The sequence below is a fragment of the Bos taurus genome, chromosome 7, assembly GCF_002263795.3.
Source record: "Bos taurus isolate L1 Dominette 01449 registration number 42190680 breed Hereford chromosome 7, ARS-UCD2.0, whole genome shotgun sequence".
Taxonomy (NCBI): Eukaryota; Metazoa; Chordata; class Mammalia; order Artiodactyla; family Bovidae; genus Bos; species Bos taurus.
This window is the reverse complement of record NC_037334.1, coordinates 16,662,220-16,676,514: the sequence shown is the minus strand read 5'-3', so window position 1 is coordinate 16,676,514 and position 14,295 is coordinate 16,662,220. Positions and strand designations below refer to the sequence as shown.

General features: G+C 63.0%; 2 protein-coding genes across 10 annotated transcripts; both read right to left on the bottom strand.

Moving 5' to 3' along the window:
* Positions 1 to 381: 381 nt before the first annotated feature.
* TGFBR3L (transforming growth factor beta receptor 3 like) lies at positions 382 to 4,128 on the bottom strand. 8 transcript variants are annotated; one of them, XM_059888606.1, is made up of 7 exons: positions 3,735 to 4,128; positions 2,667 to 2,803; positions 2,271 to 2,591; positions 1,810 to 1,936; positions 1,564 to 1,722; positions 1,310 to 1,382; positions 689 to 851 (listed from the first exon to the last, which is right to left on the bottom strand). In XM_059888606.1, the coding sequence occupies exons 1-6, from the start codon at positions 3,802 to 3,804 to the stop codon at positions 1,315 to 1,317; spliced, it is 882 nt and encodes a 293-aa protein (XP_059744589.1). In that variant the 5' UTR covers positions 3,805 to 4,128; the 3' UTR covers positions 689 to 851; positions 1,310 to 1,314. The 8 variants fall into 8 exon arrangements, 5 of the variants coding, with proteins under 5 accessions (XP_059744586.1, XP_059744587.1, XP_059744589.1 ...); XM_059888603.1 differs by lacking the exon at positions 689 to 851 and adding an exon at positions 382 to 468 and having other exon boundaries at positions 1,564 to 1,936; XM_059888604.1 differs by lacking the exon at positions 689 to 851 and adding an exon at positions 421 to 504 and having other exon boundaries at positions 1,564 to 1,936.
* Positions 4,129 to 4,225: 97 nt separating this feature from the next.
* Positions 4,226 to 13,976, bottom strand: MAP2K7 (mitogen-activated protein kinase kinase 7). 2 transcript variants are annotated; one of them, XM_024994920.2, is made up of 12 exons: positions 13,777 to 13,976; positions 11,862 to 11,909; positions 8,833 to 8,974; positions 8,608 to 8,674; positions 8,374 to 8,487; positions 8,152 to 8,271; positions 7,949 to 8,056; positions 7,675 to 7,854; positions 7,499 to 7,579; positions 7,233 to 7,375; positions 6,588 to 6,633; positions 4,226 to 6,474 (listed from the first exon to the last, which is right to left on the bottom strand). In XM_024994920.2, exons 1-12 carry the CDS (start codon positions 13,898 to 13,900, stop codon positions 6,340 to 6,342), a joined length of 1,308 nt encoding a protein of 435 aa, XP_024850688.1. In that variant the 5' UTR covers positions 13,901 to 13,976; the 3' UTR covers positions 4,226 to 6,339. The 2 variants fall into 2 exon arrangements, with proteins under 2 accessions (XP_024850688.1, XP_024850689.1); XM_024994921.2 differs by lacking the exon at positions 11,862 to 11,909.
* Between the last annotated feature and the right edge of the window lie 319 nt (positions 13,977 to 14,295).

Sequence of the window (14,295 nt, the reverse complement as noted above, 5' to 3'; positions counted from 1 at the left end):
GTGGCTCTGCGTTTGCAGGCCGTAAGGAACGGCCTACCCCGGAAGCGATGGGGACTGGTATCTAACTGAAGCTAAGGCAAACGAGACCCCACCGCCCGCATTCTGTCTCATTCGTGAACTGGAGCCGAGACCTTAGATCTCATCCCTTCCCTCCATTCCAGGAATAAGTCTTGTGAAACTCCTGTTATGTGCTTTGTAGCCAAGAACCTCAGCTGTGGGGTCGGATAGCCCAGATTGGTGATTTAAGTGATGTGGCCTTGCCGAGCCTGTTTCCTCAGCCGTAAAATGGAGCTAAAATCCCGCCTTTGTCTATGCTCCGAGGAGGGTGAGGTCAGGCAGGAGGGATTTAAGGACCTTAAGGCAAGACGGAGAGGAGCTTGGAGCAGAGACTTGAGCTCGAGGTCTTAGGAAGGGCAGGGTCCGGGCGGTGGGAGTGGAGCGCGGAGAGACTTTGAGAAGGCCGGTGAGCTGGCAGGTTTGGAGGAGGAGACGAGGCTATTTAAGCTGGTGGGATTGGATGTTCCCTTTTGTTAGGGATAAAATGCCCGTGGGCGGTATCTGCACACGTGTATAAGGGCCTCAAAGCCCCGCCTCAAAGCCCCACCCCTCCAATCTGAACCTCTTCCTGCCCGGAATCCCCACCCCCGCTCCACGCACACGCGCACGCGCGGACTTCAGAAAGCCGCAGTCCAGACCAGAGGTTTATTTTGGGCCCAGGTGGGAGGGTGGGAGAAGCAAGGAGGGCGGGGCGCAGCGATCGTAGTCTCAACGAGTAACGTAGTCCCCCGAGGCGGGCCTGATACGAGGCCGTGGCTGGTTTGTCTTTGGACCCTGCTGGGGGCGCGCCATCTCTGGAAAGAGGCGACTCAGGCTGAGTGGGGAGAGGACACTAAGGCTGGTCACCCTCTTCTCAACCCATCGCCGGCCGCCCCATCATGGCTGGGTGAGAGAGGATGCTAAGTCTGAAACCCGAATTCTCTTTGCCTACTGCCTGTGTGAGGTGTTGAGAACCTTTCTTATGACACTAAACCCGCAGTCGGCTACGGGTCACCCACTACCTGAGTTCGAATCCCAGTTCCACTAAATTTTTGTGACCTTTAGCAAGTCCATTTCAGAGAGTGCCTCATTTTCCTTCTAATATGGAGATAATAGTAGAAAGTTGTTACAAGGATTAATATGCCTTAATCATTTGGAACTCCGCCTGGCAGAAAGAACGGGCTATGAAGATCATTATCATCCCCTCCTTCCTCCATCTGTGCTAACCGGCCCCACGTTACACTCCCCCTCCTTCCTGCGCCCCAACACTTACCTGCCTCACTGGGGCCTCCTGGGCGGGCGGCCGCTGGGCGAGGCTCTCGGGGGCTGACCGGGGAGTTGGGGCGCTGGAGAAGAGAGGAAGCTGAGAAATAGGGGCTGCGGTGCGCAGGGCCGGAGCTAGGGCGACCCCTGGAGGCTGCTGCGGGCGTAGCGGAGGCCGGTCTAGGGATGTTCAGGGCTGAGCAGGCCGACGCGCTGGAATAGACTGGGGGCCAGGCGGAGATCCCGGAGGGTGGAGATTGGTACCTGAGTGCGCGCACACGAGGCTGAGGCCGGCGGCCACAGCGGCGCCCAGCGCGAAAGCGGCCAACACTAGCGCTACCACCGGCGCGGGCTCCAGGGCCTCCGGCGCCGGCGCGGGAGACTCGGGGCGCACAGCTCTGCCGGGGAAGCCCTTGGGTAGCCCTGTGAGAAGTACAACGCTAAGACTGGAATCAGGCCTCAGATGTCCTCCCCACCCCTCTTCTGGACCCCAGAGATCTCCCCGCTCACTGGGGGGCAGCCGTGGCACGGTCACCACGATGGGCTGCGTCAATGTGTGCAGGTGGGGGCTGTCAGCACCCAGGCTCTCATCGCTGCCACTGCCGGCGCCTGCGCACGCCTCATCCTGAGGCAGACACTGCAAGGAGAGGGGGCACAAGAGACGGGAATGTCAGGGGCCGGACTGCATGGACTGGGCCGCAGGCAGATCTAAGTGTCTAGCACTCTGTTGCAACCAGGGATCGCATCACTAGAACCCTGGAAATCTGGCCCCTTCGGAAGTCTCTGCCCCCAACCCCTGCCTGAGACCCAGTACCTACTCCCAGTTTCGAGATACCACCGCCCCCAGGTCCAAAAGCGCCCAGATGCCCAAACCCTAAGGAGTTTCTCCCTCGGATGTCAGAGGCACTCGCCCGACCCCTGATGGGCCCGGGAGCCCACGTTCCCGGTCCTGCGCTCCTGCGCCCGCGCACCGGCGACAGTGGAGGCAGCGTCAAAGGCGCAGGCGTCCAGCGGGCTTGGCGGAGGCGGCGGCGGCGGCGGCGGCAGCGACTCAGTTGGCAGTGCAGGAACTGCACAGAGGCGTTGAAGACCGGGCGCAGGCGGAAGCTGAAACGCGCAGGACGGGCGGCACCGAGGAGCGGCCGCGGTGGCGGGAAGGTGACCGAGGAGTCGGCGGAGCAGCCCCCGCGCAGCAGCGCCAGGGCGGGGCCCAGGGCCGGGCGCGAGGAAGGTGTTACGGAGCAGCCGTGCAGGGCCAGGCCCCAGCGTGGGGAGGGACGGGCCAGGGCCGCCTGGGGGGCGGGGTCGCCGTCAGGATCGGCAGCCCTCACCGGCCCTCACCCGGCCTCCGTGCGTCCCGCGTCTACCTGCACAAACACGCGGCTGTCCGCTGGGACCTCGAGCGGCCCCGCACGGCGCGGGAAGGCGTCCTCCGCGTCTGACAGCTCCAGATTGAAAAGGGGTCGGCGCAGCCAGGGCCCGGGCGCCGCAGGGAACGGGGGCTCTGGCGGGGAGAAAGGGCGGCACAGGACAGGGAGGACGCGCTGTCTCTTGGTTCCCCCAGCCAACCTCCCCGCCTCCCCTGCCTTCTTTGGAAGACGGATGCGGTTGTGGAGGATTCACCTGCGCTCGGCTCTGTGCCTCATGCCTTCAGCCATAAAGCTGCCGTGATGTACCCCCTGGAGACCCCCAGGACGTTCCAGCCCAGCCCCTGAGCCTGGACGCAAAGCTGCACCTTCCTGGGGAGGCACCCCTTTTCCCAGACCCCGTCTTCTCCACCTGCAGTGGGCAAAGGATCCCTGGCGGGGAAGGGGAGCTGAGGGGCGCCTGGCAGTGGATGGTCTGGGTGAGCGCAAAGGTCCTCCCCTACCCCCACCCACCCAGGACCAGGGACTGCTTTGGGGTCATAGCAGGGCTGTCTAAGGGGGACGATGCTGACCCCACCCTTTGCTTTCTACGAGTTGGGGAGAACAGCAAGGTGGTCTTCCTCCAGCCGTTTCGGCACCATGGAAGCCCAGCCTGGCCACCAGGGTCTGGGGCTTTTCCCCATATCTGGTTCCTCACTTCTGGACTGAGGGCAGCAGCAGCAAAGGAAATAGGCACCGGGGAGCTCCTACTGGGGTGTGTGATCACCCTGCTACCCCCATCTGCCTTCAGGAGGCACTCAACTGTGTTCTCAAAGGATGGTATCTAAACGCGCACCGTTCCTAAGATCATTTGTGCAGACCACTCCCCTCCCACAGCCCTTGGCCTCACCATGGCTGCTGGGGACTTTGAAGTTGGGGATCCAAGACAACCTGGAATGGGGGGTGGGGAGACCCCACCTTCCACCCTCCCACTCCCATTCCCCCAGGCAGGGTAGATGAGAGGCTGCTTGAGATAGGGCAGCACAGGAATGGGGGTGTGCTGGGCCATGTCCCCTTGCCTGTACATACCAGCTGGCTCGCTGGGCAAGGCGGTGGTCCCTGAGAGCAGGGCCAGCAGCAGGAGCACGGTGCCCAGCATGCTGGCCTGGCTGAGGTGACAGCGTACAGGGCTGGTGGCAGAGGCACCAGCCAGGCAGCACCCACACCCAGGAGGTGGGCAGGCGGCCCTGTCCTTGGCTGGGTGGCCACTTCCGGAGGCAAGGAGCGGGGGCGGCAGACTGTTGGGTCGACATCAGAGCTGGCGCCCAAGGCCTGCCAGGGATTAAGGGCTCTCCCACCGGACCTGTGGCTATCAGATTAGGGGGAGGTCCCACACACTGGACATTAAATATGCAGCAAGTCACTACAAACTACCCCTCTGGCCCCCAGCCCTGCCTCCCCTCACTGCATAGGCCTCTTCCACTTAGATGGCCCCCAGCCCACTTCCAAGGTCAGGCCTCAGGACCCCTTCCCCTTTTCCCACCTTGCTGCCAGGCTCAGGACACACGCCACAGACTCAGTGGAAGAAAAGGGAGGGGTTTTATTCTCAAGCGTCTAAGGATTTACAAACGAGGGCATTTTGTTTTAAAAAGGGATGGGGCAATACTGGCGGCCTGAGGAGCGGTGGTGGGCCGATGGGCTAGGCCAGGCCGCCCCAGGCCCCTGGCTGCCCACTCTGCCCTCTGCCTGGTTGAGAGGGGGTGGCTGGTGGCTGGTGACTGGGGGGCGGGGGAAGGGAGACATGGGAGAGGAAGGGGGGAAGGAGAGGCTCCCATTTAACACTGAAGGGGAAGGGGGACACAGGTGGACACTCACACACAAAACAGAAAATAAAGTTAAATAAAAGTTAAACCCAGGCAGCTGGCCTCAGGCCTGTGCGGGCCCTGGGGCTGGCCACGCAACCTTCCTGGCTACCCAGAAAGGCCCCTGGCAAGGGAGGGCGGAGGCCATGCCTACTGGCCCCACACCCTGCCCCTCTCCCCTCACAAAGGGGACTGGAGCAAGAAAAGGTGGCCACCCCCTGGGGCGGGGGACAAAGATGACTTTGAGTACTTTTTAAACATGCGGCGTTTTGTGACTATCCTAGTAGTAACTAGATTCGGTGAGATAAATGGAGGTACAGTGATGCCTAGTCTAGATTGCTTCAGCTACATCCAGCGAGGTTCCTCACCTTTGGTGTTGGTTGATTTTTGTGGTTTTTCTGGGGTTTTGTTTTTTCCTTTTTTTTTTTTTCCTGTTAACGTTATTTTGTTCTACTGTCCACTTGATTCGCATGCATCACCACCAACAAGGAAACACAGTCCCTCTTGCTCTGGCTGCTTGCTGCCCAGGGCCCCATGGACGCCAGGGCCTCAGGGTGGGCTGGGGACTGGCCAGCTCCGGGTGAGTCGAGGGGCACTCGTGGGCCACTACGAGGGCGTGACTGCCTGCACACGCCCAGCCCTTGGCCTGCTCCCACCTCTGTCCCTGTCAACACATCCTCGAACCCCCACATCCAATCCGTGCACCCTCATCCCTGCCTCCCGGGGCCCCACGGACCCCCTCCTGTCACCCGTTCCCTCCGCCACCTCCCTGCCACACCAGCGCCGGCTGCCTTCCACCACGCCCCGCGCCTACTGTCCCTGAAGGCCACCCTGTGTGGCCACGGCCCCTTGGGCTTCCTCCATACCCCCTGAGGTCCTCCGCTCACCCCTGCAAACTTGGCCAGTCTCCAGCCCTGAGGGAGGAGCAACCCCCCACCCCCAGAGCCCACCTTTGGGACTAGTCTCTCCCGGGTGGTAGCATGAGCCCCCACGGCTCAGCCCCCAGCCCAGCCCCCCAGTACCCACAGCGGTTCGGGGGGCTGCCGCCACAAGCAGCTAAACACGACTTTGGTAAAAGTTTCTGAAGGTACCAACAAAGCCCATGAGAACAAGCTCTTCTCCTCCCCCCACCCCCAAACACCCCACCAAGTACAATAAAATACAATAAACTCCAAAAAGGACCCCCTGAGATCAAAGAGAGAGAGAGAGAGACCAGCCCGGGTCCGGCTGCAGTCACAATGTCCAGCCCGCCTGCCGGGGGAAGGGCGCCCGCCAACTGGCTCATCACTGGCCAGAGACCTAAGTGGACCCAGGGGTCCCCGCCGGGGGTGGCAGGGCCTGGGCCAGGAGAGAGGCAGAGGTGGGGAGGGAGACGGGGAAAGCCAGAGAGGTAGAGAGGGAAGTGGCAGAGAGGGAGATGGAGCCAGGGTGCATGTGTGCATGGAGGGGGCGGTGGGGACAGCGCGGTGTGGGAGGGTGCAGGGAATGGCGGCTCTCTCCCGACCCCTGGGGGCCGCCCCAGCCCAGAGGTTACAACTGAATAAATAGCGAGACTGCTCGCGGCCTGCTGTCTTCCGTTCACAGTGTCTGTCGGGGGGGGGACGTGTACGGCCGGCTGATCCCAGGACGGGAAAGGGCTGGGGCCTGGCAGGCCCATCTGTCCACGGCTGGTGGGCAGGGAGTCGGGGGTGGGTCGGCGCCCCCTACTATCTGTCCTCAGCCCTCGTTGGCCATCCGGGTCCCAAGGCTCCCCTGGTGGGCAGCTGGGGGACTGTGCAGGGAAGGGGGGGCCTGAGGCCGCGTCCCCCAGCGGGCCGGCCGCCACCGTGCGGCTACCTGAAGAAGGGCAGGTGGTGCTGGCTCAGGACCCCGCTTGTCCTCGGTGACTCGGTCTTCGCCATGACATCCTTGAACCAGGACGCCACATCCACCTCCAGCGTCTCGTAGCGCTTGATGAAGCTGTGTTCCTGGGGGCCCAAGTGGGTGGGGCTCAGGACCAGGGTGTCTGTTCCCTGGCCGCCTGGCCTCCAGTGGGGCAGGGGTTTTTGGATGGGGGCTGGGAGGGGTCCTGGGTACTCACAAGTAGCTTATTATACTTTGGTCTCTTCCTGTGATCTTTAGTAAGGCTAAAGAGAGAGAGAGAAAGGAGAGAAATGAGAGCCGGGAGGAGGGGCCTGGCTGCCCACCCCACTGAATCAGGGCTGCTGGATCTGCGGGCCAGAGCCCATTTCCTCGCTCCCCAAAGCCTTGTGCTGACAGAGAGGCCAGGGTTGCACTCAGGCCCCTTATCTCTGACAAAAGCCTGACACACACAGTGAGACGCCCACGGGAGAAGTAGGTAGGTGGGGGGATAGGTAGATGGGTGGGCTTCCTACCCACTCCCACCCACTTCCCCACCCCGGCCCCATCCCTCCCCCCTCCCCCCGGAAAGCTCCTGTGTGGACACCCTGCTCAATGGTGTGGGACCCTCTGAGCTCTCAGTCCTGGGACACCTGTGCTCATTCACAGTTCCCTGGTGAAGGCCAAGGACCACCTTGCCAAATACCCCAGGGCTAGGGGTTCCCTGTGGCTGAGTCTGGACGCAGGGCTTAGGCTCTGGCTCCAGTCTGCAGCCCCCAGCCCCCATCCCAGGGGGCCCTTCACCCCACCCCAGTGGCCTAAGCTCAGGGTCACATCTGACCTCGCCCTGCCTTCCAGACTGGAGGGCAGGGCTGGGGGTGCTCACCAGTCTTTGACGAAGGACTGGAAGTCCCCCGAGAAGCCCATGTGTCCGGGCAGGAGCGGGGGCTCCTCTTGGAGGACTTTGGTGAGGACCTCAAAGTCTGTCTTGCAGTTCTTGTAGGGGAACTGTCCTGTCGCCAGCTCCACCTGGGAGAGAAACGGGCAGGGCTGGGCCGGCCAGGGAGGACAGGGCCCTGCCCTTTCTGCTGCCACTGCCTGCCTCCGGGCCCCGAGAAAACCCAGCCTCCAAAAGCCGGGGCCCCAACTCACCAAGGAGATGCCCAGGCTCCACACATCGGCCCGGATGTCGTAGTCGGGCTTGGTGGGATCCGGGGGGTCGATGCGCTCAGGCTGCCGGTGGGAGGGGGGAGAGGGTGATGGATGAGCCCTGGGGCCGGGGTGGGTGCACCACCCCTCCTGCCGGCACCCCCGGGCCCCCTACTTACTGCCATGTAGGCGGCACAGCCCGCACTCCGCGTTTTGGCTTTGGAGTCGACCAGGCGGCCGCTGATGCCGAAGTCACAGAGCTTGATCTGGCCCCGCTCGTCCAGCAGGATGTTGGAGGGCTTGACGTCACGGTGGATCACGCCATGCTTCTCCTTCAGGTAGTAGAGCGCCTTCACAATCTGCAGTGTGGGCAGCGGAGGACACCGATCGGTGATGTGGAGGCCGAGGCTGGGGGGCACCTGCCTGCCCACCTGCGCCCTCCAGGCCACTCACTGCCACCGTCATCTTGCCCAGGATCCGCTCGGGGATGGGGCCCTGCATCCGCTTCTTGAGCTTCTCCGCGCACGTGCCCATGAGCTCCATGGCGATGAAGACGTCCGTCTGCAGGGACAGCAGTGGCTGTACCCCTCTGCCCACCCGACAGGCTCAGGGCCCGGGGGAGGAGATGGGAGGATTGGGGGAAGCCCTCGTCTCACATTGGTGATGAAAGTCCCGAAGCACTGCACAATGTAGGGGCAGTCGTGGCTCTTGAGCACCACATCCAAATCCATGAGGATCCTCTTGTTCTCCTCCTTATTCCCCGAGCGCCGCATTTGCTGCATGGGACAGCCGAGGGCTCAGCGCTGAGCCTGGGGCGCAGGGCCGCCATGGGACATGGAGGGGGTTGCGCTCCCATGGGCAGGGCGGGGTGGGCTCACCTTGACAGCGATGACGTGCCCCGTCTTCCGGAAGCGCATCTTCCACACCTGGCCGCAAGTGCCGCTGCCCATCTCCCCCAGGTTCTCCAGGTCATTGATCTCCGCCTGGTAGCGCTGGCAAGGAGAGTCAGGGCTGGGGATCCAGCGGGCCTCTGACCTCAGCCCCGGCCCACATCTCCCAGCTGTGTCCCGCCCGCCCTCCCTGAGGCCGCCAAGGGAAGTGCGTTAGGTTACCTGGCCCCCGATGGTCAGGTAGCCCGTCTGTTTCATGATCTCCTGCAGCTTCTGGTCAATCTCGATGCTGAAGGGAGAGGGAGTGGGTGCCGGTGGAGGGGGGTCCTGACCAACGTGAGGTGACCCCAGCCCCCAACACGCAGGGGGTTCCACAGAGCTCACCAGCACCACCCTGAGGCTGGCCCTGCGCCCCCTGACCTCCTGACCATCCCCCAGGCGGCTCACCTCTCCATGCTGCGGGGTGTGAACAAGGTTGAAGGCAGCCCCAGCATGTGGCGGGGCCGGGCGGGGGGCGTGGGGTGCTGTGGGGAGCTCTCGGAGGACGGTGAGCGGCTGCCCCCATCGTTGGCCAGTGGGAGCTGCAGGGCTGGGGGGTGGTGAGAACCAGGGGTGGGGAGGGGGTTAGCTCCCGGCTGGCCCCAGCTGCAGGCCCTGGCGCCCCCATCCTTCCCTCCCCGGTATCCCTCAGGTGGGCCAGCACAGCCCCCAGCCCTGGCGGACAGGGAGTGCCCCGCTCCTAGACCACTCTCGGGGTGCTTTCTCCCAGCCCCCCTGACTGGGAAGGGCTTGCAGTGGGCTGGTGGGGGAAGAGTGGTCCCCAGAGGCTGAGGGTTCACCCCAAGTATTCCCTGATAGAGAAAGGAGGCCCTGAGGCTGCTAGTGGATCTCAGGCAGGTAGGCCGCCCCTACCCTGGGGCCCCTTCCTCCCCACTCTGCCCAGGAAGAGGCTCAGGGCCACCACCCCCACAAAGTGGCAATGCTAAACTGGGGAGAGAGTGGGTGAGGGACCCAGGCTTCCAGCTGCCTTGCCTGTTCTGTTTCAGGGTCAGGGAGGGCTGCCCTCTGGCCAGCAGACTCTGTGAGCCTCCGGCCCGGCCTGCAGAGGTGGGGCCAATGAGGCCAGGGCAGGAGCCCAGGCTGGACCTGTGTCCTTCAGGTGAAGGGAGCCAGGTGACCCAGCCCCTCCAGGGGCCGGCAGGGCTCCAGGGACAGGCCAGGCCAGGTGGGGAGGTTGGTTCTTTCCAGAAGCCTGCATGCGGACAGCTTGGGCATGCTACAGGCAGGCGGGCAGGCAGCGGGCAGGCAGCGGGCACCCCAGGATGGGCAGGCGGCGTTAGGGGACGGGGGGGTGGGAGACAGACAGATGGGAGCTGAGACTTGGGGCCCAGCTGCCCAGAAGAGGCGCTGCAGAGACAGGCCGGAGAGGGGCTAGGGACAGGAGAGCAGGCCCCTGATGGACAGAAGCCTCCTGGCCAGGCAGGCCACAGAGTGGGAGCAGAGGCCAGAGTGGCCCTGGAAAAGATGGACGGCCCTCCAGAGAACCCAGGAACCTCAGAGACCCCGGCACTTGGCCTCCAGAAGGGAGCCCCTGGCTGGGGAGGCCGAAGGCTACAAGCAGCCCCCAGGTCCACCTCCCCTTGGAGAGAGGGCTGGGAGCTGGGCCGGGGGGCGGAGCTTCTCCCCTGCAAGTTCTCCAGGCGCCCGGTGGCGTGGGCCCAGTGGCCAATGGGTACAGACAGATGCAGTGTGGCTCTTGGCGCCCAGGCACTTTTCGTGCCCTGCTGGCCTACGATCTTGGTCGCAGCCAAAGCGAGGAGCAGACCTATGAGGCTGGCCTGCCAGTCCCAGGAGGGCATGGCGAGAGTGATGGAAGAGCTCTGGGAGCCCGAGGACGTGGCTGAGCCCAGTCCCCTCCACTGGCCCAGAGGCCTCTCCTCCAGTGCCCTCCCTGCTCTACCACGGCCAGAAGTCTGGTCCTAAACCCTCCCTCTCTGGCTGGACACCCTCCAGGGCTCCCAAAGACCCTCAAGCTCTGGGACCCTGCATCCCTGGCAGGCTCCCTGGGTGAGGACCACGTCCCTCCCCTCCCCAGGCCTCTCTGTGCCCTGTCGCCCCCACCCCCAACCCCTCACACAGTCCACCGGGCCCTCTGAAGGCTCCCCCAGAGCCCGGGGCCAAGGCAGCTTGTGGGGGGAGAGAGGCTTCCAGCCGGTCCCACAAACTGAAGCACGGCAGGTGTTTAAGAGGGGCCGGTGCAGGATGGCTAAGGGGGGTAAGGCCGGGGGAGGTATACAAAGGCCCTGAGAACAGAGATCACACAGGTGGTGCCGGGCCCACGGCAGGTCAGGAAGGCCAAATGAGAGCAAGAGACTGAAGGGGAGAGAAAAAAGAGGAGGATGAATGAGCAAGGATGAGAGAAGACACAGGGCGGTGGGGTGGGGTGGAGCATGCAGCCTGCCAGGCTGTCAGTGAGCACACACACGTACACACACAGGGCATGACACAAACCCACAAACACGTGCAGACAACACGCCACGGGACCCCCAATAGAGCCAACTCTCCCTCATGTTCTTACACACACACACACACACGCCACAAGGCCCCCAACAGAGCCAACTCTCCCTCATGTTCTTACACACACACACACTTCCCAACCCAGTCCTATTCCACACACAAGGATCAATGAGGCCAGCCGGCCCCCCATCCCCCACCTTCCCCACAGGCACATCTGGCTGCCTCTTGGGCCCTGAGGGGCTGTTTCCTCTACTTCCACTCCTGTGCTCCCCACCTCCCAGGAGACTTTGCTCAAATGCCACCTTCTCCCCAGGCTTCCCGACCACCGCACCCCCCCCCCCATCCCCCAACCCTGCAGAATCCATGACCCTGCTTCACTGGGCCTTTCCTCCAAGGCACGGGGCCTCTTCCACTTCTCCCTGCCCGGAGGACCCCCCAACCCCCACGGCCTCCCACCCCCAGGGGAGCACCAGCCCCTGGAACAGACAGGCTCAGTCCAGGCCTAGCACTGCTCAGCACAGGGTGGGGGGTGACATGGGTCCGCTGAGCTGATGAAGTGGATCGGCAGGTAGGGAGCCCAACCTTCCCTCCCTCCACTCACATACATGTACATGCACACGCACACACACACACACGCCTGCAGGCACACGCACGGACACTCGGGACCCCCTCAGCAGGCGACAGACTCCTGGCAGGTGAGGGAGTCTGTTTCCTCCTGTGGAGAGTCCAAACCTGAGCCTGAGAGGAACAGAGGAGCGGGAGGTGACAGGATACGGAGGAAGTGGCCGGGTGGGCCAGACACTGACCATGTGGCTGGAGAGAGTGAGGGTGGGATGGGGGGATGCACACGCACACACGGAGCATGACGGGGTGGGGAGGAGGGATGGCATTCTGCGGCTGGGGCAGCGGTTAGGTCAATGGTGCAGAGATTCAAGCAGCGATGATAAAAAGGCTGGTACCTGCTCGTTGGGACGGGGCAGGAGCAGGGCTTAGAGTGATCACAATAACTGGATGGGGAAAAGGAAGAAAAAAAAAGAAAAACAACACCACGATAAATCACAACAGAAGCAACTGATTTGTCCAAAAGAAAGGAAAATCAAATCATAACAAGGAGGAAGGGGGAGGCACGCGGCACCAAAGTGCAGAGAACAACAGATGGGAGGGCTGAGAGGATGGGATGGAGCTGACAGACACAGGCGCCAGGAGGGGGCTCCCCGGGGCATGTTCTCCGTGGGCCTCCCTGTGCCTCCTGCCCATCTGGGACAGCCACCCCACCAGGCATCCCAGGCCCTGCCCAGGCCTGTCTCATCCACGCTGGGGCTGGAGGGGGAGCAGCACTGAAGAGCCTGGTGGGGACCCTCCAGTCCTGGCTGGGCTTCCTACCCCAGGCAGAGTCTAACACAGCACTGCTGCCTCAGGGTTCTTCCTGGGACCCTAGAGACCCCTCCCCACTCCAGTCAGGAACCCACACGGACCAAGGGCAGAAAAGGGAGGGTAGGGAGTGGGCCATACATGAGAATGGGGGGTGACAAAGGAGTGGTGGGAGTACCCAGATGAAGAGATATCTTCCCTACCTCTCAAGATGACCCGACAGGGAGCTACATAAGCCACAAGAGTCATATCAGAGAGGTTAACAAGAAGGGGAATTTGCTGGGTCAAGAGGGACACAGAAAGCACGTGTGGGAGGGGACTTCCCTGGTGGTCCAGTGGTTTATATTCTGCACTTCCAATGCAGGCAGGGGGCACGGGTTCCATCCCTGGTTGTGGAACTAAGATCCCGAATACCACAAGAAGTGGCCAAAAAGTAATGTAAAGAAAAGAAAGTATGTGTGGGGAATACTCTTCATCAGGTCAGTAGGAAGGGGGAAAATCTGACTCCCTGTGAGCTTCGAGGATATGGGGAAGGGTTCCGTAGGACATTACGAGCAGACTAGATGTTGCATGGTGATCCCGGGCCAGGTGCGGGTGTTGAGGGGCAGCTCTTGACGCCACAAGACAGGATTCCGGAGAGACAGGCACTGAGATCATGGGATCACAAAGTAGCGGTGCGTGTACAGCCTGGGATGCCCAGATAGCCTCAGACTGGCCTCAGGTGTCCCTGGGCTATGTGTGGAAGGGGGAGTCACTTGATTCAAGATGACAACGTTGCCACGCTTGGAAGCTGCGTATTTATTTCTGGAGAATCCAGAAAGATGGTGGCAGTGAAACTAGTCCGCGGAGTATGAGGAGGGAGCCTGGCTTAGGTGGGTAAAAAGGTAGGTAGGAGGGAGCCTGCTGAACTAGTGACAAGATCCTGAAGCGGGGAGAAGGGAGCACTAGACATAATCACAGGGGCAGTTATATATGGTCCAGCGACGTCAGGTGTCCCCAGGTCAGCTGCACTTGTGTCAGCTGCTGAACCCGGCTGACAAGGACCAGGTGGCGGGGGAGGGGACCTCTTGACAGTCTCTGAGATGGCGACAGTGGAATCAGTTGGTGAAAAGGGATGTGTACACGTATACGGAGGAGCTGGATGTGGTCACGGCTGCATGGAGTAGGCGCACCAAGGCTTAGAGCAGGTGACAGAGGCTCCGAGGTTCCCGGTGATTGGGGGCGGGTCATCAGATGGAGGGCCTCGCCCTGGAGCCGGTAACTAGGTTCCCAGGCCCCATTAGGGGGAACCCCGAGGCAGGGTGAGGACTGACGGGGAGCTCACGGGCCCCACGCCCCCCGGGTCACCGTGACCCTCTCCCCGCGGGCCGACAGCGGGGAGCCGGGCGGAGAGGAGGAGCAAGAGCGCCCCGGAAGCGGGGGCGGGGCCTGGTGGCGGGGGCGGGGCCTCCCGCGGCGCGCGCCCCGCCCCGCCCGCCCCCTCCCCCACGCCGCCGTGCTTACTGGGCCTGGGCCGCTGGGGGCTGATATCCAGGTTGAGGTCGATCCTCCGCCGGGCCTCGCGGTTCTCCTGCTTTAGCTTTGCTTCCAGGCGGGACAGCTTCTGCTCCAGGGAGGACGCCGCCATCTTCCCCGCCGCCGCCGCCGCCGCGCACCGCCCGGCCGCCCGTCAGTCCGGCAGACAAACACCGCACTGCGCCTGCGCTTGGATGACCCCGCCGAGCCGCCGTCTCGCTCTGCAAGGCGCATGCCCGGGGCGCGCACCCGCCCTCCCCGCGTGCGAACCTCCGCGCGTGCGTGCTTCATCCCAGCCGGAGGGATGACGCCTCCTAGAGCTCGCGAGTAGCAGCGTACACATCCTCCCAGTGTGATGCGCATGTGCAAATCCCCTAGAACTCCGGCAGGAGGCGCTGTTTGAAAACCCACTCACCATTCCGTTAAGAGCGGTGGGCGGAGAAAGCAGTGCGCAGGCGTACAGAAGGTGAGACCGGGGGGGGGGGGGGGGTACTCGCGTGCCGTCTG